The sequence below is a fragment of the Pelophylax lessonae genome (genome assembly GCF_965119305.1).
Source record: "Pelophylax lessonae genome assembly, chromosome: 3".
Lineage (NCBI taxonomy): Eukaryota > Metazoa > Chordata > Amphibia > Anura > Ranidae > Pelophylax > Pelophylax lessonae.
In genome coordinates this window covers 185,014,635-185,040,879 of record NC_138770.1, presented here as the reverse complement: position 1 = coordinate 185,040,879, position 26,245 = coordinate 185,014,635, and the positions used below count along the sequence as shown (strand labels likewise).

The 26,245-nt window shown below is 46.3% G+C and overlaps 1 protein-coding gene across 2 annotated transcripts in view; it reads left to right on the top strand.

Annotated features, from left to right (window-relative positions):
• The window catches only part of SLC16A14 (solute carrier family 16 member 14), a 70,208-nt gene that overhangs the window by 23,171 nt on the left and 20,792 nt on the right, over positions 1-26,245 (top strand). For both annotated transcript variants that reach the window (XM_082249977.1, XM_082249976.1), the window contains exons 2-3: positions 19,229-19,496; positions 24,127-24,270. In XM_082249977.1, the coding sequence (XP_082106103.1) occupies positions 19,235-19,496; positions 24,127-24,270 (406 nt within the window). In that variant the 5' untranslated portion in view covers positions 19,229-19,234. The remainder of the gene's footprint in view (positions 1-19,228; positions 19,497-24,126; positions 24,271-26,245) is intronic.

The window sequence follows — 26,245 nt, the reverse complement described above, 5'->3', positions numbered from 1 at the left end:
TTTCTGACTAAAGTTCAATTTTAACACAAACACTTGCAAACAAAATTCTACTAGTGTATGGCCAGCTAAAATTGCATATATTTCCAGTGCTTTTCTGCAATCCCAGGCTTTGTACAAAACAGAGCTAAAGAGGCCAACTGGACAGGGTTGGAGGTCAACATTCTGCAGCAATTCCATGTCCTATGTTGCAAGTTACATCCACTCCCATTTGCTCCAAAGCCAGCCAGATATGGCATTAGGACAGTAAAAGAACAATTCTCAGATTTACAATAGTTTGAATGAGCAAACACTATTAGACATTACATGCACAGATTGTTCCATGTTGATCTCATATTTATTAAATGTATTACTGTTGCAGATATCAAGAAATACTACAAGTTATGCTGTTAAAGAAACCTTTGTTTTCTTACAGTTTATCTTTCTGTTTTGCTGTCTTTTATGTATCTATGTGTATCTATGGACAGATCATTTGTAACGGTCCAGTTTGCGTACCATGTACTTTCTGTACTTTTGTTACCTTGCTAATTTGAATGTGTTGCTGTGCTCTTTGGAAGAGATGAGCTGCATGTGTGACCCTGTACTTAATGTACTTTGTGTCTGAATGCAGAGGTGTATATATGGACCTATACGAATGTCAAGCTGGCAAAAATTAATATGTGACCGAATGCAGCTCCTTGTGGACTTTATCCTGTTAACTTTTAGACTATTTACACACAGTTCTATAGCAGGCCTTATTCCACCTGCTCATTGTCTCAGTTTATAAGTATAACAGGGATTATCACTTATGAAGAGAATTGTTATCCCAAAGGACATTTCATCATTTTCTTTGGTCTCAATGTTCTTGTGTAGATGTACAGGACAATAAGCCCTCGTTCACATTGGAGTGACTTCTCATTCGATTTGACAGGTCCAATTGCATGACATGTCAGAGCCTATTTCCGGCAATGGCACATGGCACAGTTCCAGTAGGTGCGACGCCGACTTTGTGGCGCCGCATCAATTTGCAAAAGTAGTTCCTGTACTACTTTTGCTTATTTCAGGTGCAACTTCAATAGACATCTGTGCATGAAGCCGCATAGATGGCTTTTGAAGTAGCACCTGAAATCGCGCTGGCCTGCTGCTTTGAAATTGTGCTACTTCAAGTGAAGTAGCATGATTTCAAAGGAGCATCAATGTGAACCAGGGCTAAACCTATTTATACAAACCTTTGTCTAATTTTTCCATCCAAATGGAAATTTAACAGAAGAAATCCTCCATTAACCTGATTGGATGTTAATAAGAACACAAGTTTATAGAACTGTATAATGCTTACAATGACCATAAACAGGCAGATCTGTCTAAAATTATGATTTAAAAGCTTAAAGCGGAGTTCCGGGCACAAAAACGATTTTTTTTTTGTGCCCCTCCGCTAGGTAGAGCTCACCTGAAAAGGAATTGGATAGTTATTTTTATTTTTTTTGTTTACTCACCTTTTTATTGAAGATCGTAAATACTCACCTCTGACTGCTTCCTCCCTCGGAGCCTCGGCTCACCCCGTCACTTCCTGCCTCGCGATGATTCCTGGGAGCTAAACGTCATAGCTCCCAGGAATCAATGCGACGGCACCGGCCCCGCTCGTCATTTCCGGGCGACGAGAGGGGCCGGTGCAGTGCATTCTGGGACACGAAGACGCGGAAGAAGACAGAGAAGAGGACCGCGCCGGCTTCAGCTGCCCACAACAGAGATGGAAATGCTGTGGAAGAAATTTTATAAGTAAGTATTTCTTCTAAAAGGTAAGTGCGAACCGGGACAGATCAGAGGCTAGCCATTGTGGAATGTGCTAGCCCTGACTGTCCCGGGGGTATGTTCAGTAAAAAATCATTTCTGTGCCCGGAACTCCGCTTTAACACACTGCTTAGTGCCTGTATCTGTATCTGAGGTTTCTCTATCCAGCTTAGAATCTTCTTCCCAGCACTATTTTTCTAAAATGATACCATTCATGTAAGGAGAATGATCACATTGTTTTTGGTTATTATTATTATTATCATTATTATATAGGATATTTATAGTGCCAGCATTTTGCACAGCACTTTACAAAATAAAGACAGACAGTACACTTACAATATAATTCAATAAAATAGGGATCAGAGGGTCTTGTTTGTGAGAGCTTACAATCTAAAAGGAAGGGTCAAGTGATACAAAAGGTATTAACTGTAAAGGATGTGCTGATGTAGAATGTAAAAATACAGTTTATTAGGCAGAGATTGGATAAGCTTCCTTGAAGAAATGGCATTTATGTGGTTTCCTAAAGACGGAAAGAGAAGATTGCTAAATAGATTGGTGTAGGAGTTCCAGAGAATAAGAGAGTGTCTGGAGAAGATCTGTAGGTGAGCATGGGAGTGATGGAGTTAGAGAGCAGGAGGTTTTGGAATGAGTGAAGAGGACAGTTTGGTTGTTAATTTTAGAGGAGTTTAATGATTTTGCTCAGGGGTACACATTTGGAGTTACTATTGTGGTTTTTACCTTGACCACTTTCTAGTGCTTTGATTCTTTGTCTAACAATTATTCGGTCATGTAACACTGTGGGGGGGCCTAATTAGTATGAAACACTCTTCAAAGATGTTATTTACCTGACAGTAAATAAAAACTAAGAGTAGGCACATAAGTATTTTTGGTGAATTACTAATGTGCCAGTTGTATGTTTTGCCCAGTGAAGGTTACACTTTACAGGGTGAAACATTGGATTGTGTATAAAGCTGGTTAGCACAAATGAGCATTGTACAAGCAGAGATCCCAAATTAAAAAGTGACTCGTAGGCCTTATGCACACAGAGCGTTAGAAAAAAGGAGCTGCAAAGCCACTACCAATGGCAGGAAAAAGCAGCTTTAAAAATGCGCTTTTAGTAGCTTTTTCTATTGGCGTTAATGCGCCTTTAGCCACGTTAGCTTTTAGCAACGTTTCTTTACCTCTATTAAAAATCAATGGTTGCCTATGAGAGATGTCTTTGACCCGACTTTCAGCCCATTCATTTGGATAGAAGTCACATCCAAGTGGTGCAGCTTGTGCGCTGAGGATCTTAAAAAGAACCCCCACGCCAAAATGAAAAAAAAAATTGTGTGGGGTCTCCCCAAGACCATACCAAACCCTTTGGTCTAATATGGTTTTTGAGGGGAACCCGCACGCCCAAAAAAAAAAAACAGCGTGGGGTCCCCCCCAAAAATCTATACCAGGCCCTTATATGAGTATGCATCCTGGCAGGTCAGAAAAGGGGAGGGGACGAGCGAGCGCCCCCTCCTGGACTATACCAGGCCACATGCCCTCAACATGAGGGAGTAGGTGCTTTGGGGCAGGGGGGGCTCTGCACCTTCCCACCCCAAAGCACCTTATCCCCTTGTCACCGACAACAATACAATGCTGTCTACCATGATTTTGCCAGCTCCGCTCTTTGTGGCTTCTTATATAGCCATGGGGCGTGGCTACCTGATGACGTCACCCAGAGCCCCTGTCCCTTGTGTCGCCACGTGTCATCATGTGACGACAAAAGGGGCTGGGTCTCTGGGTGACGTCACCAGTTGGCCACACCCCATGACTATATAAGAAGCCGCAAAGAACGCAGCCAGCATAATCACGGGAGACAGCGTCGGAGGAGGACCAGGTCAGCGGCGGAGAGGACAGCAGCGACCGAGAAGATCAGAAGAAGAATGCCGGTGGGAGAAGATCAGAGGAAAAAGTCCTGAGGGAGAAGACTGAAGGGAAAAGACCAGAGGGGGAAGTTTGGAGGAAGATTTTTAGTAAAGGACTTCTCTTGTCATTGTTGTTTTTTTTTGCGTGGGTTTCCCCTCAAAATCCATATCAGCTCAAACGGTCTAGTACGGTCTTGGGGGGGACCCCCCACAATTGCAGCTCTAAAGTTATATTTGGCCTTGTGCTTTTTTTGCTGTGTCCCAGGTCAACACAAACATGCTACAGTTGTTACCATGAGATCCACCAACATGTGTTGGTGGGTTACTATCTGCTACTCTTCTTAACTGAAGTGAAGAGAGAATGATCTTCCCATCATATTAAAAGGAAGGGTCCTCAGTTGGAATCCCACCCAGGACATCACCTGCACAGAGTTTACACGTTTTCCATGGGCTTGCATGGATTTCATCTCCCACTCCAAAGACTTACTGGTAGGGTAATAGGCTATGTTCCAAATTAGCCCTTAGATGCATATGTATGTTATGAGATAGGAAATGTAGATTGTAAGCTCCTTGAGGGCAGGGACTGATGTGTAATTACATTATGTAGATTGTCAGTGCTATTTAAATACCTATAATAAATATAAATATATAAATACATAACCTCACAGGTTGTTATTATTAATACACAGGATTTATATAGCACAGTGCTTCACAATTTACATGGGGACAGTTCAAGACCAGACAGTTAGGAGGACCCTGCTTATGAGAGCTTACAATCTAAAAGATGCTTTACATCTTATGACATCAGCATTGTTTTCCTAAATGTTTAATGCTAAAGGTTATATTTGCAAATTATAGCCATTTTCCAGTTATATCCTTTATTAGGGATTTGATATTTCTTTTGCCTCCCCTTTTCTGTAGCTATTCCATCTTCAGGGAGGCGTGCATTATTAATATCTTAGATTCCCATGATTATGCCACAAGAAACAATGCCCTTTAAAGGAATTCTACATAAAGACGTTTTTATGTGTGTGGCATAGAAGGGATTGTTGCATCCACTAGGTGTTTACGGCTTCACACAGACTTCTCTGACCCAGAACACAAAAGCAGAGGGCTATTTGTCCTCTGGGCCTCATCAGCCCAGGGATAGTGGTTCTGGCAAACAAGCAGTGACTTTGCTGGGTAACTTTGGGAAACACAGGCCTGTCATATAAAATGTCATTACCCAGAAATCCTGGTGAAAAAAGGTATTTAATAAATTTCTAAGGTAGCATTTCCTGAAGTTTCCCTATCTGTACTTTATAATTTAGTCAGGCATAGTTGGCATCCCTCCAGCTTTATCTGAGTTTTTTAATAACTCATCTAAATCCACTGGTGCCAGACCAGTGAGTTTGAAACATGTATACACTTCAGGGGCGTAACTACAGGGGTTGCAGGGGTTGCAATTGCAACCGGGCCCCATGCTCCAGGGGGCCTGTGCGGCTCCCCTGTACACCTGGATAGGAGGGGCGGCGGGGGCAGCATGTAGAGAAATCACTGTCCTCCTTTTTCCTCCTGTAGCTGCAGAAAGAAAATGGAGGAGATTGATTCCTCTGTATGCTGCCCCCGCCACTCCTCCTATCCAGTTCACTTGCATCCTGCTGTCTCTGGGCCCCTGTGTGCTCCCCTGGTCCCCCCCCCCCCCACTGTGCTCCCTCCCCTCTCCTGCTGGCTGATGCAGGGGATGTGTCACAATAGAGAACCAGGAAGGGGAAAGTAAATATGTAATTTACCAGCTCCTTCCTTTTCTGAATGGAGTCATAGTCAGTAAAGTTGTAAAAAAATAAAATAAAATGATAAAAAAAATACAATTAAAATACCAAAAAATAAAAACTACTGACACCAGTGGGTGAACTTCTAGGATCGCAAAGGTCACACTTGCGACAGGGTCCTGGCATTCCAGCACCGTGGGGAGTCCCCAAGATGGAAGGAAGGGGGCCCACTGCAGAACTTGTGAAAGGGTCCCCCTGCTGGACCATAATAAAGGGCCCCACAACAAGAGTAAAGGGCCCCAGGATCAGTGGGAAGAGCCCCAGGCTTGAAGGGAAGTGCCCTGGCCAGGGGTCCGGGGGGCCCTTCATGGTTTCTTGCACCAGGGCCCTGAAGGTTCTGGTTATGCCTCTGATACTAAAGTGTTTATCTTGGAAACAGGTATATTTTAATTTAGGCCATTTGGATCTATTCTCCACAATCCAAAGAATCACCACCAGCTAAAGCCAAGGTTTCATATAGATCACATGGTGCATCTCTCAATGAATCCTGTGTGTAAATTAATTTCTTCACAGTAGTTTGTCTCTCGCCCCATGTAGACTTTAAACTGCACCTATTTTTTGATTATAAATTATGGAGAATCCATCAGAGTAACTAGATACTATTGTTTTTCTTTGTAGTCCCTGTGGCTGCTCAACAGAACGGGGTATCCAACATGTAAACTATCTAAACTGAAACATCACCTTAACAGCCATTAAGTCCTTGGTATCTCTCATCTCAGCTAGCTTGAAAGACACATTCTTCTTAAATTTTACACTGCTCAATTTGTAAAGTTAACTTACTGCTAACAAAGTGGCACACTGAAGTATTTTGGCTTGGATGCTGTAACATTATTAAGGTGGCAATTCTCCTAAATTTTATGTACTTTCTACAGCAAATAGTTAACATCACATTTGTAAAGGAAATTTGTAATTTCTGTATATTATTTTATTCTATTTTTGTATGTATTGCACACTTCACTCACTGTGCACATGACACTAATAATGTTTAAATTACATGCTTGCATTCTTTCAAGTCCTGATCAGAATTAGCCTGCCTATGTTACGCCCCTTTTTACCATAAAAATACAATTGTGATATTAATATGATACCTACGTAATCATGTGTATAAAAACCTTCAAATGCGTAAAATAAAACAGAACAGTTATTTTGGAAAAATTTTCCCCTTGCCAAAAACAGCACCCTACTATTAGACTATCACTTGGCACATGTTCTACAACCCTTACAAAACATGCTATTTCCCCAAGCGAATCCCCCCTATAGTCTATTGTGGACAATCCAAAGTTCATCCTTGGTTCCCTTACCAGCCTGATCTGTCTCGTCTTCTCAAAAAGAATAATCAGAACCTCATATTTCACACTTGCAGGCTGTTGGTTTATCATAGATGAACTAGCAATATGAAACGGCCATTACAGTTTCAACCTCTGGAAAGCACCCCTGCTCAGGTCCATTAAGACACTCCTTATCCGTACACAAAACTCAACTGGTACTACCAACACAAGACTAAAAAGCCTTATACTTGTTGCAATGGGAATGGGACACAGATGTCTCCTATACACTGGAACAGTGTTGAAGGATTAAGAACTTCTCATTAAAATTCTCATTTTGCAATCTTCAAACTTCCAAGAGACAATTTTTTAAATACTAAGTAGATGGTAAAGGACTCCATTAATCTTAACACACTTTTAACACTAAAAACCCCTCCCCTCCCTACTATTTCTCCCTCCCCCTCATCTCTTCATTTCCCTTTCTACCGTTGACAGTTCGCTCCCATGGCCCAGAAGTGTAACCTACCGACACCCTATGCTAGATATTTCTCATTCTGCTTCTGGCCCTCACATAAACCTTCTACTCCTACACAACTCCTCCCCAAATTAAAATTAAGCTTGCCAGGGACCTTAAGTTCTGCAGGCTATTCCTACAAGACCGAACAGTTCCTCAAATGGTAACTTCTTTTCTAAGTGCTTTTACACATTGCTATGTCTAATGTTTTTTACATTCATTTTGTCATCTGGAGAATAAATTCTCCCCTTTCTCACAATGTTTATAGATGACAAAATGTTGTGTATCCAGAATTCTTTCATTGTTACTGTCACGCTTACCCCTAATGCAAGTGGTCAGACACTATAGCTAGCTTCTGTATTCTTCACCTATAGCAGCCCCCTTTTCCCATAAGGCAAGGCATGCAGGCCTACCAGTACTCGGTTGCCACCAGGACTTATACACGATGCTATAGGGCCTGGCTACCCTGCCAGGGCATGTGCAAACTGAGCAAAGCAAACAGGTACCTGCAGTTAACAGACAGGCATAGTGGTTCAATGACAGTCCAGAGACAAGGTAGGCAAGGTTTAGAGCAGTGGGGTCAATCTATAGTCAAAAGGCAGACAGAGTTCAGAGAATAATCAATATCCAATTCGAGGTTGTCAACGAGATAATCCAATCTAGCAGAGCAGGGCAGACAAACAGGGAGCCTGGCACACATATTACACACACTATCACAAGTATAAGACTGCAGGCTTGGCTGGCTTTAATCAGGTTTGGTCTCCACCCAGAGACTGGTCACATTAATCACCTTGCAGGTGGACAGACAGACAGGGATTCATCATAGCCAAAACCAGGATGCTGGAATGAGACCAGCAACAGTCAAAGAACCAGAGCATTTACACACTCCTGATAGTCACATACTGCATTATATTCTGTACTCTGAAATGTGTATTAAATAGTTTGATTTAAAAAAAAAAAAAAAACTTCCCATGTTAGAGTAAACCTAATTTTTGGGATAGTAAAAGCTTTCCCCTCATATTATAGTAATTTGCAGCCAGTGTTTAGAAGCAGTTACTGTCGGCTGCTTCTGATCTGGGTGGCTATGACTCACAGTATCCCAAAACGAGATGCTTGCTTTGTATTTGTCTTCTAACGTATTTCTTTCTCATCTGATCATTGTCAGCCACATACCGAGATATGTTCTTTTCAGCTTTGTTCATTAAATACACAAACAGAATTGTGAGTACATGCTTCAAGGCAGCATAAAAATATCATAACAAAGGCCTGATAAATCTTACCGTTTAAATCTTGGTATCAGTAATACTGACATTCAATGTTTAATTCCCTATCTAACTTAGCTATTATATGTATATGTTTTTTATTCAGTGCCAAAGATTACTTCTTTGTTTCATTTTGCATTTACTTATGTAGGTAGTGTTAAATTGCGTAATATTATCAGAAATTATTATTTTTTTTTTTTTTAAACAATCTTTCTTTTTCAACATATAACAAAATCACACCGTACAAGGAAAAAAAAAAAAAAGAACGCACAGTAGAAACAGCAAGTCAAACAATTGGCAAAGTGACAAGTGTTGCATGAGGGGAGCAGCAATCCTAGGCATCAAAAGGTGCTGTAGCTCCGCATACTACAGTAAGCCTCCAGGGCCGGCGATCCGAAGCCCAGGGGCGAGAGGCATGCCACCAGGCGCCAGAGGTGGACACAAAAACGGAGCACTCAGGCCGCCAGGTGTGCGAAAAGGAAAGAAAAATCAAAATAGGAACAGCACCCCATCGGGGCCCTCCGGCGGGATACACCCAGAGAGAGGGGGGCCCAAAAAAGAGGCCTCCAACAAACCGCTCTCCGGGAAGTCGCCCCAACAGAGGACAGTCCCATCTCTCGACCCACCACCCAAGCCGGGCAGCGGGGAGGGGGGGGCCAGGCACACGGCACACCACAGCACCTCGTACTAATAGCAGACAGGGTGTCCACGACCCAGTGGGTCCACGGACACGGCGCCGGCAGCATGCCTGTCGCCGGGCACATACAACACAAGCAAGTGGCATCACACAGTCAGTGAGAGAAATAGAACGAAAGGGGGAGAGTATCAGAAGTAGGAGGAAACAAAGAGGGGGAACAGCAGGAAAAGAAGAGGGGGGGAAGAGAGAAACGTACCTGCTATCATCCGGGGCACACCCATCTCCACTACGCATCCCGTCCACCGCCCTCCAACAGCCGGCTACACGCAGCTTCCAGTGGCCACCTAAGGAGAGGGGGGCACTGGACCCAGGGGTCGGGCTGGGGGCGAAGGGCCCGCCAAGTCCGTTAAAGCGGAGTTCCACCCATTTTTAATAGGTTGGAATACATAGATCTTTGTAATCCCCTTTAAAATGGCTTTTACCAATGGAAACTTTTTTTTTTTTTTTTGCTAGTAAATACCTTAATTTTGGCTTTATTCCTCCTCTCCTCACTTCCTGGTCCGATCGGCGATGATGTCATTCGGCGATCCGCAGTGTCTGCTGGGATGTATTCTACTTGCAGTAGCTGTATCTGTACTGAGCCGTGCCTGCCCCGCCTCCGCCCCGCCTCCTCTCATTGAATTGCATTGTATGAATGTATTAAGGCCGTTCTCTGCCCAGCCTCCGCCCCGCCTCCTCTCATTGAATTGCATTGTATGAATGTATTAAGGCTGTTCTCTGCCCAGCCTCCGCCCCGCCTCCTCTCAATACAACTCAATGAGAGGAGGCGGGGCGGAGGCTGGGCAGAGAACAGCCTTAATACATTCATACAATGCAATTCAATGAGAGGAGGCGGGGCGGAGGCTGGGCAGAGAACAGCCTTAATACATTCATACAATGCAATTCAATGAGAGGAGGCGGGGCGGAGGCGGGGCAGGCACGGCTCAGTACAGATACAGCTACTGCAAGTAGAATACATCCCAGCAGACACTGCGGATCGCCGAATGACGTCATCGCCGATCGGACCAGGAAGTGAGGAGAGGAGGAATAAAGCCAAAATTAAGGTATTTACTAGCAAAAAAAAAAAAGTTTCCATTGGTAAAAGCCATTTTAAAGGGGATTACAAAGATCTAAAGTTCCAAAAATGGGTGGAACTCCACTTTAAGGTCGGGTCAGCAAGCACTAACAGGGCCCTATCGAGGCTGGAGGGCACAAGGGCAGGGTCACCAATGTGATCCAGCCAGGGTCTCCACTTCTCAGCATCGCGGTCCCCGGTTCCCCTGCATTTAGCAAGCCATTCCTCCGCATCTCTGATGCCGTCAATTACTCGCCTCCACTCCGAGCCGCCCGGCACCTGCGGCCTCTTCCAGTACATAGGGATTAATCTCCTGGCAGAATTGAGGAGATGGGGCAGTATACTGCATCGGTATCGGCTAATCGGCAGGCATGGAACGTGTAGGGGGTCGAAGGGAACCTCAACATCCAGGATGGCTTTAATCTGATCGCGGATGTCCTGCCAAAAGGGGGCGATGACCGGGCACTCCCACCAAATATGGAGGAGAGGACCACGGCCACCACACCCCCTCCAGCAAGTAGCAGGGACGGAGGGGAAAATACGATGAAGGTCGGCAGGGACCCTGTACCATCGAGTCATAATTTTGTAATTCGTCTCTTGCATTTTGGAATCTGTGGAGCTCGAGTGCGTAAGCTGGTAGAGATGAGCCGACCTCGTCTCCGTAAGTTCCCGGCCCAAGTCCCGCTCCCACGCCCGGAGGAATCCGGGCCTGGAAGCAGGAACCGCCAGGGTCTCCACTTCTCAGCATCGCGGTCCCCGGTTCCCCTGCATTTAGCAAGCCATTCCTCCGCATCTCTGATGCCGTCAACCACTCGCCTCCACTCCGAGCCGCCCGGCACCTGCGGCCTCTTCCAGTACATAGGGATTAATCTCCTGGCAGCATTGAGGAGATGGGGCAGTATACTGCGTCGGTATCGGCTAATCGGCAGGCATGGAACGTGTAGGGGGTCGAAGGGAACCTCAACATCCAGGATGGCTTTAATCTGATCGCGGATGTCCCGCCAAAAGGGGGCGATGACCGGGCACTCCCACCAAATATGGAGGAGAGTACCACGGCCACCACACCCCCTCCAGCAAGTAGCAGGGACGGAGGGGAAAATACGATGAAGGTCGGCAGGGACCCTGTACCATCGAGTCATAATTTTGTAATTCGTCTCTTGCATTTTGGAATCTGTGGAGCTCGAGTGCGTAAGCTGGTAGAGATGAGCCGACCTCGTCTCCGAAAGTTCCCGGCCCAAGTCCCGCTCCCACGCCCGGAGGAATCCGGGCCTGGAAGCAGGAACCGCCTCCCCCAGTAGCTGGTACATTTCCGACACAAGACGAGGGGCCGCCTCGTCCTGTATGAACAAACGTTCAAAGGGTTTGAGAGAGGCAGGAGGGCGAATCGAGGGGCCGTGAACCTGGAAGAAATGGTGCAGTTGGCGGTATTTCCAGAAATTAAGTGGGGAACCACCCCGACGGCCTCCCAGCTGCTCGTAAGGCAACAGTCTGCCCCCCTCCAGCAGCTTACCACAACTAGCGTTCCCATCATCCACCCAGGGGTCAAAGAACGACATCTGCTCACCCGGAGGAAACCAGAGGAAACCCCCCAGGGGCGCCAGCGGGGAAACAGGGGGCGCCAGGTCTAGAAGCTTATTGATGCGATCCCAGGTGTCCAAGACCTGGGTCGTCAGAGGAGACGTATAAATCGACAGCCCCCTGTATTCCCGGGACAGCCAGGGAGCATAGGACAGGTTCCTACCCGCCATACACTTCTCCAAGGAAACCCAAAGCTTGGAGTGGGTGTGGAAACGCCAGTTCAAAATACGTTGTAGAACAACCGCCCTATAATAGCGACGCACATCTGGCAGGCCAAGGCCACCCAGATTTTTCGGGCGCTTCAGGGTAGTCAGTGCGAGGCGGGGGCGCTTCGCGTTCCATACAAAATCAATGAGCATGCCGTCAAGGTGATTGAAGAAACCGCGGGGCAGGGGGATGGGTAGCATTTGCAAGTAAAACAGCACCCGAGGGAGGACAGTAATTTTAACAATGTTAACCCTCCCTAGCCAAGTGAAAGCCGTCTTAGTCCAATGGAGGAAGTCCTGTTTGATGTTAGATAGCAGTCGGGGGTAGTTCTGAGCGTATAGCGTGTCGAAGCTGTTGGTAAGTTGGATCCCGAGGTACCTCATAGACGTGGTGGTCCATGTGAAGGGAAAGGCAGCCCTAAGGGCCCCGGAGAGGGACGAGGGGACGGACACCGGCAGTATCTCCGATTTGGTGAGATTTATTTTAAAGTTGGAAACAGCGCCAAAGCGCTCCAGTTCCCGCATCAGGACCGGAAGCGAGAGCAAGGGGTCAGTGAGATGGAATAACACATCATCAGCGTAGGCCGAGAGTTTGTGCTCCATGTTGCCTACCGTCACACCCCTAATATCGCCATTCGCCCGAACCCTGCTCAAGAAAGGTTCCAGAACAAGGGCAAAAAGAAGGGACGAAAGGGGGCACCCCTGCCTGGTACCGTTCCTGATCGGGAAGTCCGCTGATAAGTAGCCATTGACCCGAACCCTGGCCCTAGGGCCCGCATACAGCGCCAGAATCCAAGCCATCATACGGGAGCCGAGGCCCAGGGACCCCAACACCGCCTGCATATAGTGCCAGTCCACCCGATCGAACGCCTTTTCGGCGTCGGTCGAGAGGATCAGGTAGGGCGGGGACTCAGGGTGCGATTTGGCCCAGTGGATCAAGTGCACAGCCCAGATGGCGTTATCCCTAGCTTCCCTACCAGCGATGAAACCCGTCTGGTCTAGGTGGATGAGTTGGGGCATTAAGAATTTCAGGCGGTTGGCCAGGATTTTAGCGAGTATCTTCACGTCCGAATTTAGTAGTGAAATAGGGCGGTAGCTCTGCGGGGAGGTGGGGTCTTTGCCCTCCTTAGGGAGCACCGTGATATGCGCCAGCAACGCCTCCGGGGGTACCGATCCACCCGAGGCTAGGGAATTAAAGTACCTACACATCGGCCCCTGCAATAGCGGGAGGAATGTCTTGTAGTAAGCTTTTGTGTAGCCATCGGGGCCCGGGCTCTTGCCGTTAGGCAGGGAGAGGACAGTATTTTCCAATTCGAGCACAGTGATAGGAGCCTCCAAAGAGGAGCGCTGTTCTGCCGTCAAGGAGGGAAAGGCATGATCTGAAAGGTAGTCCCGGATCGCACCAGTCTTAACGCGGCGAGCAGCAGAAGAGTCTCGGCCTGACAGGTCATAGAGGCCGGCATAGTAAGTCCGAAAACAGTCCGCTATGTCAGAGGGCTTGTGCACCAGTCCTCCCGAAGGGGCTCGCATTTTGGGTACACAAAGTCCGGCCCGTTGCCTACGCAGCGCCCGGGCCAGCATCCGCCCACATTTGTTGCCATGCTCATAGAACTTATGAGAGACGTGGCGAAGACGAGCCCGGACGCCGCGGTCCAAGAGGCGGGAAAAGAGCACCCGTAGCTCCGTCAGGCGGGTCAAGGCATCAGGGTCACCAGATTGCTTATGAGAAAGCTCGGCCTGTTGAAGGGAGGTCAAGACTCTAGCAAAGTCCGCCTGCCGTTCCTTCTTAAGTTTGGCACCCAAGGAAATCAATTCCCCCCGGACAACCGCTTTATGGCCCTCCCACACCGCCCCCTCAGGCAGACCGTCCGATCCATTCTCAGCAAAATAGCACCGCAAGACCTCCGAAACTCTAGAGACAACCTGTGAATCATCCAGCAAGTTTTCATTCAACCGCCATGTCCAGGACCTATGGGTGCTAGCAGGCAGGGCAAGTTCTATCAGGACCGGTGCGTGATCAGAGATCGTGATGTTGCCAATCGACGATCTCCGCAGGCACTCCAAGGAAAGCTGATCAACATAAATGACGTCGATACGCGTATAGACATCATGTAAAGAGGAATAGTAACTAAAATCCTTGTCCTGGGGGTGAAGAATCCGCCAGGAGTCCACCAAGCGGAGAGATAGGAGGGTCTTGCGGTAATGTTTGAGAAAAGCGAAGGAGTGGGAGGATCTGCCATGAGAAGTGTCCAGGAGGGGGTCAAAGCAGACATTAAAATCGCCCCCTACCACCAGGGACCCCTCCCTAAAGTCGGCTAAACATGCAAGAGTGGCATCTAGGAAGGTGAGTTGCCCCGCATTGGGAGCATAAAGTGAGGCCAGCGTGACCATTTTGCCGTGGAGCGTTCCCTTGAGGAACACAAAGCGTCCCTGGGGGTCGACTACATGGTCGACAGGTTGAAAAGGACAGGCCCGGTGAATGGCAATAGCCGTACCTCGGGATTTGCTAACAGGGGATAGGCTATGGTACCATTGACTATAGAGGTGCGTAGGGAGCTTTGGGAGGGAGCGGGGGGTAAAGTGGGTCTCCTGCAGGAGAACCACCTGCGCCCCGAGCTTCTTCAGTTCCCACCACAATCTGTTCCGTTTGTGCGGGGAGCACAGGCCCCGCACATTGTATGACATTACCTTAAGTGATGACATCACAAGACCAGGGTTGCGACGGACCAGCAAGGAGGCAGCGGGGATAACGTGGAGAGACGAGGAGAACCGGCTTCCGGATGTGCAGGCACGAGGGAGGAAAAGAACAAAGAAAAGAGGGTAAGTAAAATACAGCAGTCATGATAATAATACCACAGTCAATTAAGTAAGAAAAAAACAGAAAAAGATAACCCATAAAAAGGAGAAAGAAAAAATTTTGAGGTTGACCGAGAAACCGAGCAACCACCCTGACCCCAATAGGGGAGGGAACTAAGGGCCGGGCCGAGTGTGACACCCCAGAAGGAGAGGCACACTGGGCAGCAGCCGCAGTCCACAATAGGGGACTAAAACCACAGGGGGTAACCTACTGGGGGAACGTAGGCCGACCACCAAGGGGAAGACACCCACAGAACCAGGGCAGGGACCAACAATAAAAAACAAAAACAAAAAAATAGGGGACCCAACCCGCACCCGCCCAACAGGTTCCTGGTGAGAAAAAGGGGCCAAGGGGAGAGAAAAGGACCCTCCTCCACCCCCCCAGCGGAAGGATCCCGCGGACAACCGGGCCAAGGCAAGAACACCGGGAGATTGCAAGGCACAGTTCAGAGTCCCAAGCAGGAGCCCCAAAACACATGTAATAGGGCACCAGCAGAACCAGGGTCATAGGCAACTAAGATTCAGCAGGAGGGGAGGCCACGCCGGGACCCTCCACATGGCGAGGACGTTGACGTCTGCGTTGCCGGCGGGGAGCCGGTTGCCAGGGCTGAGGTAGGCGGACGGACGACATTTCGGGCAGGGTTCTCCAGTCCGGAAAGTCCACAGGTCCCAGGCCCAGGGCCGATAGGAACCCCTGGAGGTCGTCTTTGGTGCGTAGGGTAGCCGAGACATCACCTCTAGTAGCTTGAAGATAAAAGGGGAAGCCCCAGCGGTAGGTGAGGCCAGCAGCTTGAAGCGACTCGAGCAGAGGACGAAGAGCCCTGAGTTGCATAAGGGTGCGGCGCGACAAATCCTGGTAGAAGTAAAGACGTGCACCATCAAAGTCAAAAAAGGGCTTGTTTCTCATCTTCTGCATTATATTGTCTTTAATGGTGTATTTATGGAGCTTACAGATGACGTCACGTGGATTGTCAGCGTCTTGTGAAGGAGGTCGCAGGGCCCTGTGCGCCCTATCAATTTCAATAGGGGCAGTGGCAGGGAGGCCCAAAATCTCTCTGAATATGTCCGTCAGTGTGGGGACAATGTCCCTAGGGGCCGTGGCTTCAGGGAGGACCCAAATCCTGATATTCCCCCGGCGGCTGCGATTTTCAAAGTCGTCAAGTTGGGAGAGCAGGGCCTCAATTTTCTGATCCCGTCCCACACAGTGTGCCTGTAACTGGGAAATGATAGGGAGAGCTGCATCCAGGCGCTGTTCTACAGACTCCACACGGGATCCCAAGTGAGAAGTGTCCACCTTCAGCTGAGCAATATCCTCTTTAAAGGCAGTCTCAACCCTGGAGATGAATCTGTCCAGGTCTGCCTTAGTAGGAAGGGCCCAAATGTGCCTCCTCAGGTCCCCATCCCCCAGAGTGGCTGTGAGACCGGGACCCCCCTCCTGGGACTCCGAGAGGCAGGGGGTGGCAGCAGGGATCGGGGTATGCGTATGCACCGATCGCTGTGGAGAGAGCCCAGTGTCCGTGCTCCATGCAGGGCTGGCCGTAGGACGCGGTGAGGCCAGCATCTCCTCCACCGCCGCCGCCATCTTGGATGGCTGTGGAGCCCGGCCGCGGACCTCGGGGAAGAAGGCCGGGATGCGGCCCGGCATGGAACGATCCGGCCGCGGCGGTTGTGAGGCAGTCCGGCGTCGGGAGGGCATCGCTGGAGCCGACAGGGAGGTAGGAAGCTGGCGGATTCTTATGGTAATGGCTGTGGCGGGTGCGGAGCCGAGGCAATGTGCGTCCTCACTCCTCCATGGTCAGGACACGCCCCCATCAGAAATGATTTTGACCTATCCATCTGTGATAAATAAAGACTGCTGACAAACATCAATCATGTTTTTCTAGTTTAGCTTCATATAATTATAGTCAAAAAAAGGGGATGGGATGACTAGAAAAAGAGGTGTCACCCCAAAGAAAGCGCCATATAATAAAGTAACAGGGGTATAGCTTCACAAAATTGAGTCTCAAAAGAAAAAACAACGGAACCACTGCTAATGAAAAAATGGTAAATTTTATTAAATACAAAAAGCAGAACACACGGTAACATTGTAAAATAGAGGTACAACACCTTCCACCTCACCCCTAAAAATGAACCACGTGGTTAATTAAAAACAAAGGACAAACACAGATATTGTAGGTGGACTGCTGTCACCTAAAGAGCAATCCACATGCACACAAGAGTGGCCGAATCACAGAGACACTAATAAATGTAACACAGGTCAAAAGTAACCCCACAGGGGCAAGGATTCAGACGAAGGTACGCCAGCCGGTGACAGTCCAGGAAAAGAAGGAGAGTCAACACTCAGGTTTCCTTTTGTATTTGATTTGGAACCACTTTTTATGCCACATTCAGTTTCCGATCACTTAATGCGATTTACTTGAATGTATTGCTTCAGACGATCATGTACCACCTGAGTGTTGACTCTCCTTCTTTTCCTGGACTGCCACTGTTTTTCTTTTGAGACTCGATTTTGTGAAGCTATACCCCTGTTACTCTATTATATGGCGCTTTCTTTGGGGTGACACCTCTTTTTCTAGTCATCCAATTCCCTTTTTTTGAGTATGTTGTTTTGCCATTTGAGTACCGTTCACTTGTGAGCGAGTGGGTAAACTTTTTCATATCCATTTATCTTATCCCCTTTTTTGGTTATACCTTTCCCTTGTTTTGTTTTGTCATATAATTATAGTCGCATGGATCTGATAGATAATATCCAGAAAATGCTGCAGGATAAAGACAAACAGAATACTTAAAGGAGTTGTAAAGTCAGAAGGTTTTTTTATCTTAATGCATTCTAAAACCTTCTGTGTCGGCCCCCTAACACTTACCTGAGGTCCCTCTCTGTCCAGTGATGTCCACGAGTGTCTCAGCTGTCCAAGATTCTCCTTCCTGTTTGGCTACCGCTGCTGTCAATCAAAGTCAGCTAGCCAATCAGTAGAGAGAGGGTGCGGGCCAGGTCGGGGCTCTGTGTCTGAATGGACACAGGTTGCTGTGACTCGGCTTGGGTGCCCCCACAGCAAGCGGCTTGCTGTGGTGACACTGAACAGGAGGTAGGGGCCAGGAGCACAGAAGAGGGACCAGAGAAAAGGAGGATCCAAGCTGCTCTGTGCAAATCCACTGCAACAGAGCAGGTACGTATAACATGTTTGCTATTTTTATAGGGAAAAAAATGAGACTTTACAATTGTTTAATGTGATATTAAAGTCTTGTTTTTTTTTTTTTTAAATAACAAACATGTTATACTTACTTGCTCAGTGGTTTACACAGAGCAACCCAGATCCTCCTCTTCTTGGGTCCCCCGCCGGCACTCCTGGCCCTCCCTCCTGCCAAGTGCCCCCACAACAAGCAGCTTGCTGTGGGGGCATACGAGCCAAGCAGCTGCTCCATGTGTCTATTCAGACATTACCACGGCTTGGCCCCCACCCCCTCTCTCTCCTCATTGGCTCACTGATTGCCAGCAGCGGTAGCCAGTAGAGCCCTCTGCTGTCTCAACAGAGCTGAATCAAGATGGGGCTCAGGTAAGTATTAGGGGGGCTGATGCACACAGAAGGTTTTTTTATCTCAATGCATAAAATGAAAAAACCTTCTACCTTTAGACCCGGTTCACACTACTCCAACCTAGACTACTTGGTCGCCTGTCAAGTAGCGCTCAATTCTGTGCAATGGAACCATTCTAATCAGAGCGACTCAAGTCGCTCCGACTTAGAAAAAGTTTCCTGCACTACTTCTTGGCGAAGTCGGAGCGACTTGCATTGACTACTATTATGAGAAGTCGTTTGCAAGCCGCGATGAAGTCGTGCTGCACGGGCGATTTCAAAGTCGGGGCGACTTTGAGTCACCCCGGTGTGAACTGACTATTAGAACAACTTTAAAGTTAGTTTATCAAAAGCCAAAACATTTTGTTTTAGGTTTGGGTAGAGTAACAAATGCTTAGAACCTTATTCCGGGTCTTTTTTTTTTTTTGTATCTCATTGAGCAGATTTTCCCTTTCCTTCCTGTTCCAAAGATTTAAGCGAGAAGAATATCTTTCCAAATGGAAGAAAAATCCCCTCCTAGACAGTTGTCACAGGAATAGGTGTGCCTTTTGCAAGAATTCTCCTCTATTTCATTATTGAAGAAAACTGTAAAGATCTGAATTTTCCACCACTTTGTGTTTTGGTGACAATGGTCAACAGGATAAAAAGAGAAGGCATATCTCCCCAGCATGAACATAGTCCTTTTGTAAAGATGTATGCTGTCAAAATGTGTTTACATTAACCTGTTCCTTTTAATGACTCTTTAATACAGGCCAAGATGTGCAGCGAAGGAGCAGATATGGAGAAGGAATTGGACAGGAAGCTAAAGGGCCGGGGAGACACACAGAAGGGGAACCTGAATATTGATGGAGGCTGGGCATGGATGGTGGTCTTGTCTTCTTTCCTTGTCCACTTGCTGATTATGGGATCACAGATGGCACTAGGCATTCTCAACATGGAATGGCTGGAGGAGTTCAACCAAAGCAGAGGTCTAACAGCTTGGGTCAGTTCCCTGACAATGGGCATCACTCTAATCGTAGGTATGAAATTGCACTAGAAAATCTTGCCTCTTTTATACATTTCAGTGATACTGTACAATTTTGTCTGATGCTGCTCATAGATATACCATTACAGTTGCTTGATCTGGCCGACCCAAATCGGGGGGCACTGTCAGCTGGACACGTTACAAAAAAATCCTTTCAATGTTTTTTATCTCCCCTAAGATAAAAATTTTTTTTTTTTGCTTTTGCTATTGTCATGGCTTGGTAAGCCAAGCATTTGTGTCTAGACAGACCGTACCTATATCCTATGTCTATGTGCTTCCATAAGGATATGTAAACAGAAGTGCTGTACCTATTCGCACTGTATATGTACACTGATGAAGAAGTACACACGCACATACACAGTAAACATAGGGAGGCAAAACATTTTTACAGTTAAATTCTACTCAGTGCATGCTCTTGTTGTTGGTATACTCTGCATGTGTAAGTCTTGGCTCAGGTTTATTCAGTAAGCATTAAATAGAGCTCAGGTCAAACATACTGTGAATACACAATGAGCACATATAACTTCTGGTTCTAATGGGATAATGGATGTTGAGTCACCCACTATTCCAGGATTAAACAATTAATATCACCCCATGACAAAGCATTTCAACTTCAGTTTCACTTTAAAAAACAAGCTGTTTTAAAGTGGAACTTTAGGCTCCATAATGAAAATGAGCAGACAGGCAAGATTTTTAACCACTTCTGGACCAGAAGGATTTGCCCCCTTCCTGACCAGGTCCTATTTTTGATTCGGCACTGCGTTATTTTAACGGACAATTGCGCGGTCGTGGGACGCTGTACCCAAATAAAATTGACGTCCTTTTTTTCCCACAAATAGAGCTTTCTTTTGGTGGTATTTGATCACCTGTGCGATTTTTATTTTTTGCGCTATAAACAAAAAAAGAGCGACAATTTTGAAAAAAATATATATATTTTTCACATTCTGCTATATGACAGTCTGAAAAAAATTTTTTAAAAATCTAAATTTTTTAACATTTTAGGCCAATTTGTTTTCTGCTACATATTTTTGGTAAAAAAAAATCACAATAAGCGTATTTTGATTGGTTTGCGCAAAAGTTATCACGTCTACTCACTACGGGAAAGATTTATGTAATTTTTATTGTTTTTTAAATTTTTTATTAGTAATGGCGGCAATCTGCGATTTTTTGCAGGACTGCGACATTGCGGCGGACAGATTGGACCCCTGACTGACATTTTTGACACTTTCGGGGGGACCAGTGACATTACTACAGTAATCAGTGCTAAAAATATGCACTGTTACTGTAATAATGACACTGGCAGGGAAGGGGGTTAACATTATGGGTGATCAAGGGGTTAAATGTGAGCCTAGGGGAGTGATTCCAACTGTGGGGGGCATGGCTTCTGAAATGACCATAGAGACATGTGATCCTATATAGAAGGATCACAGGGGCTCTATGATCATTACATGGAGAAGGACGGTCGGCTGTGTTTACAACAGCGGACTGTTCTTCTCTCTCAGCGGGGAACGATCGCAGGGGTCAGGCGGCAATTAGAGCTGCCTGCCCACTGTATTGGCTTCCCCGCTGACGAGCGGGGGCAGAAGCGCGCCGCTGGTGGCGCGCACTCGCGCCCCTAGACTCCCGAGGGCGAGCGACTTACAGCTGCGGCGATTTGCCTGGGAGTGGCTGCAGGTTAATGAAGAAGAGCCATGCTTTGTCTCTTAGGGCTCTTTCACACGGAGCGGACCGCATTGCGATCCGCTCCGGCACTTTTTTTTTTTTTTTTTTTCAAGGAGCGGATGATATACGGACATAATGCATGTCTATGGTCATTGCGGATGTCAGCAGATGACACCGCTGACATCCGATTTTGCATCCGTTCCGTTTTTTAAACGGAACAAAAATAGGGTTTTGTTCCGTTCCAAAAAACGGAACAGAACTGAAAGGATGAAAATCAGATGTCAGCGGATGGTCATCCGCTGACATCTGCAATGCCATTGACATACATTATGTCCGTATATCATCCGCAAAAAAATAGGATGATATACGGACATGCGGAACGCCCGTGTGAAAGGGCCCTTGTGCGTTAAAGCTACTTACCTGCTTGTCTGTCCCTGTACAGTAAGCTGGGCAAGTGCAGCTCACTGCACAAAATCTGCAAAGCTGAATCTGACGGAACTCCCGCGCATGCGCTGGAATGACATCATCTCCACCTGGCCAATGACAGTGGCAAGCAATTGAGTCCCGAAAGCCTGGAAGTATCAGCAGACGGCAGTGAGTTCTGGGGCAGAGCATCGCTGGATTCTAGGCAAGTATAGTTCCACTTTAAATCAATTTTAAACTTCAACCAAAGAATCACTTAAAGTGGAACTAAACTCTCCTATCGTTTTCAGCCAAGGAAGCTGCCATCTTGGCCTCTGTTTGATCATGTGATCAGTTATGACACCAGCCATTTGATGGTTTGACAGTTCGATTGAGAGTACAACCAATGTGAGTTACATTCCCACCACGTGCCAGGAATGTAACTGTTTTTCAAAACTCTTAGGGTCCTTTCACACGGCCGCTCCGTGTGTCTGCAAATCATCCAATCCGTTTGCGGATGATTTACGGACATAATGTAAGTGAATGGCACTGCGGGTGTCAGCGGAATACCATCCGCTGACACCCGATTTTCCTCCTGTCAGTTCTGTTCCGTTTTTACGAATGGAACAGAACCCCATTTTTCCTTCCGTGTAAAAAACGGAAAGGAAGGAAAATCGGATGTCAGCGGTGTCATCCGCTGACATCCGCAGTGCCATATACTTACATTATGTCCGCATATCATCCGCAAACGGATGGGATGATATGCGGGCACACGGAGCGGATGACAGAAATGTCATCCGCTCCGTGGAAAAAAAAAAAAAAAAAAGTCCCGCAGCGGACCTTTCACACGGAGCGGCCGTGTGAAAGGAGCCTTAAATTGATAGGTTTAGTTTCGCTTTAAAGCTTTTGTGAGGTTTTTTTTTTTTAGAGTTACCAGATAAAGGTACAAATTCTTGTAGAATATCAAGCCCAACTGGACCCATCAATTTGCTTTTTTGTTCCTCTGCCAGAGAGAGCTCCAGCTCAGCATAAATAGATCATGGACATACAGTATACAGGCTTTCCTCCCACTGCTCGCCAATAGTTTTTACAGCTTCTACCTAGCAGTAATGTACATACATTAATCATACCAGATATCAGTCTGCAATGACCTGTAATGTATCAAAGGCAGTACATTTTTTAGCTTTAGAACTTCTCATGCAGTTATACATGGTGCAGCCAGGGGCAGTTCTTAAGCTGCAATTAGTTTTACAAATGGGCACCTTTTGTGCTATTCTGTTTATATTTTATTATAGCTTATTTAATAAATAGCATTAATATTACAGTATAGAAGCTCAGGCATGTTGTGTTGTTTGAAAACAACATGATTAAACTTCTCCTAAGGCTCGGTTCACACTAGGTCGCTCCGACTTAGGGGGCGACCTGTCAAGTCGCGTGCAGCGCGACTTCGGCGCGACTTGCACGGACTTCATAAAATGAATGTCTATGCAAGTCGCCTCCAGGTCGCCCCGAAGTAGTACAGGACCCTTTTTCTAAGTCGGAGCGACTTGTGTCGCTCCTATTAGAACCGGTCCTGTACTACTCAATGGGAGCGTGACGGACCGCGACTTGTCAGGCTGACAAGTCGCGGTCCAAGTCGGATCAATGTGAATGCTGTTGCCTTTTGTTCTTTGTACCTGTGCATACACCCCCATTATTTTAGTAGCATGCACCTATACACATCTAGATCCAGAGAGATCTTTACACAAAAGAGATAGTTCAATCAGCAATACACATTTATTGAATGGGTTACATAATAGATATATACATATATACAAATTACCCACAATAGCCCTATTTACAATACCATGTACGTATTGAGCATGGAGTTAAGTTACCTTTTCGCTTCAGGCATGGTGCCTGCAGTGTGTATTCAAACACTAAAGAGAAAAAGCATGTATACATTCTAAGTGTGAGAGGTATAGTCTATATTTACCATCCCCAGTATCTTCATCCTAGTCTGCTTGCCAGAGAGAGTGATCTCTCTCCTCAGCTATATTAATATAGACCCATCTCGTCTTGTTCAGAACCATTCTGATTGGTGTACCCTATATTTAGCATAACTCAGCCTCTCGATAGCCCTCCTCTCTGGGTGGGGATTAATCATGTTAGGTCGTCTCCTGGGTCTTTGAAGTAGAGGGCTAGATAAAGGAATGACCTGTCATGGAAGATTATCAATTATTTTCTGGCCCCGTAATGTCTGGGGAAAAGGAACATAATTACGGGGCTGTACTACCGTTTGTTTATCAGTGTAAATAGCAGACCCCTCCTAGGTTTCCCAGGCATGCATTTCAAACATACTTATCCATTTGAAATCAATACTCAATATCTTGAAAAATAAATATTTACATCCATCTATTTAAAATTATTATAGGAGATTTATACATAACTCCTCATCCTCACAACACGGTAAGGGAGATTACGCCTAAACTCAATATGGCAACAATGCGGTCTAAGACAACAGGAAACTGTTTTGTTGCTGAAAGTTATCTAGTTATTTGTCATGTTGATTTATTCTCCAGGTCCTTTTATTGGCTTGTTCATTAACACCTGTGGATGTCGGAAGACTGCCATGATTGGAGGGTTCTTGACGTCACTTGGATGGGTGCTGAGTGCTTTTGCCACCAATGTCCATTTTCTGTTCTTTACATTTGGAGTGATGGCTGGTGAGTGCAATATTGTCATCTTTTAGAACAGCCTTACTTGAGCCTTTAAACATGTGGGAACCCTTAAAATAGTTTCTAGAACCCCCACTAAAATGATCAGGCCTACAACTTGTGCTACATTAGCATGATCAGTATTAATAATGATGACCAGAAAAGGAACATAGACAGAGAAAATTGTAGTGACTTGTTAAATTGGTGGTCATTGTAAAAGCGACCAATTATATTGATGATCAGTGAAAAAGAAACAGATTCCATTAAGTGGTCAATGATTAGTGTAAAAGTGCCATTCTACATTGTGGTCTGTGATCTGTATGGTCTAAAAGTGACCCCTTACATTGGTGGTCAGTGTAGATATGACCCTTCACATTGATGGTCAGTGTAAGCAGGAGATCAGTCTTCCACTGCTCTCTTCTGAAGGAACCCCTAACAACCTCTGGGGGAACCCTGGTTTAGAAAGACCCTTTAGAGGCAATTCCTATAATATGAATAGGACAATTCACATAAACTAACCATACCTAATCTGAGCCCCTTAAATCCCATACTTCTCATTTGTGATAATATGATGCTCTGTTGTTTTAGAGAGATGGTCATGCAAATACATTCACTGATCTCCAGTATGCCGAAGCAGAGAGAGGAGAAAGGAAAATCTAGCTGAACAAGACATTTAGTGCCGGTTCACACATATGCAATGCGGGAACCCTGCAAATCCACTGCGGGTTCCCTCATCGCACTCGCCTCGCAGGCAGTTCACATTGCCATATGCGAATTGCTAGGGGTGTCAATACAAAGTTAATGACACCCCAGATCAGTTTGCATATAGCAGTGCGAACTGTCAATTCGGACAGGAATCAGATTGCATAGGTGTGCCCATGCGATACGATTCTGGTGCGGACCAAAAAAAGGGCCCTTTGCAACCTTGGTTCGAATGCGATGCAAATTCATACAATCTGTATATGGCTGAATTCGCAACGCACAGACATCGCATGTGATTTGCAGAGCAGTGCGCTGCAAATTCCATGCGATGTCTGACATTGCATATGTGTGAACCGGCACTTACAGTTTTAGATCTCCTGACATATACTGTATTCAGTGCGTGTCAAATGAGAGGAAATAAAGTGAATACAAATATGTCAACCCCATCTTATCCTTACAGTGGTAGAGAACAACAGTGAAACAGCAAAAAATTCCTTAAGTGCCGGTTCACACATATGTGATGTCAGACATAGCATGTGATTCGCAGCGCACTGCTCTGACAATCACAGGCAATGTCTGTGCGCTGCGAATTCAGCCATACAGATTGTATGGCTGAATTTGCATCGCATTTGGACCAAAGTCACACAGGACCCTTTTTTGGTCCGCACCAGAATCGGATCGCATGGGTGTTCATACCTATGCGTTCTAATTTATGTCCGAATTGACAGTTCGCACTGTGATATGTGAACTGACCTGGGGGTGTTGTTAACCTTGTATTGACACCCCCAGCAATTCGCATAAGGCAGCGTGACCTTCCTGCGAGTCGAGTGTGATGCGGAAACCCGCGGCGGATTCGCAAGGTTCCCGCATGGCATATGTGTGAACCAGCACTTACTCACAATTGAAATTTCTCACCATTGTGGTATTAAACAACAATCTTCTAATCATTATTTGTAAATTAATTGTGTAGTATAATCAAATGGTGTCCAGCAAACTGCATTGACTAAAGAGCAGCTGAACCTTATTATCTAAAGCAGCCCAGGAAAAGAATAAAGAGGCAGCATAGGTTTGGAATGGGAGTTATGTGTGATTATTAACCCATTACTGAGAATTGGAAGTCGAGCTTACAAACTACCTGAATAATTGGAAAAAACAAGGGCAGTGACTGCCTTCTCCTCCCTCCAGTTGGAAGCATATTGCTGACTTTTGGTCATAGATGGATTGAAATTCAGCTGGTTTAGCAGGGACCAGCCAAATTTTGACCCATTTATGGCCATTCCCA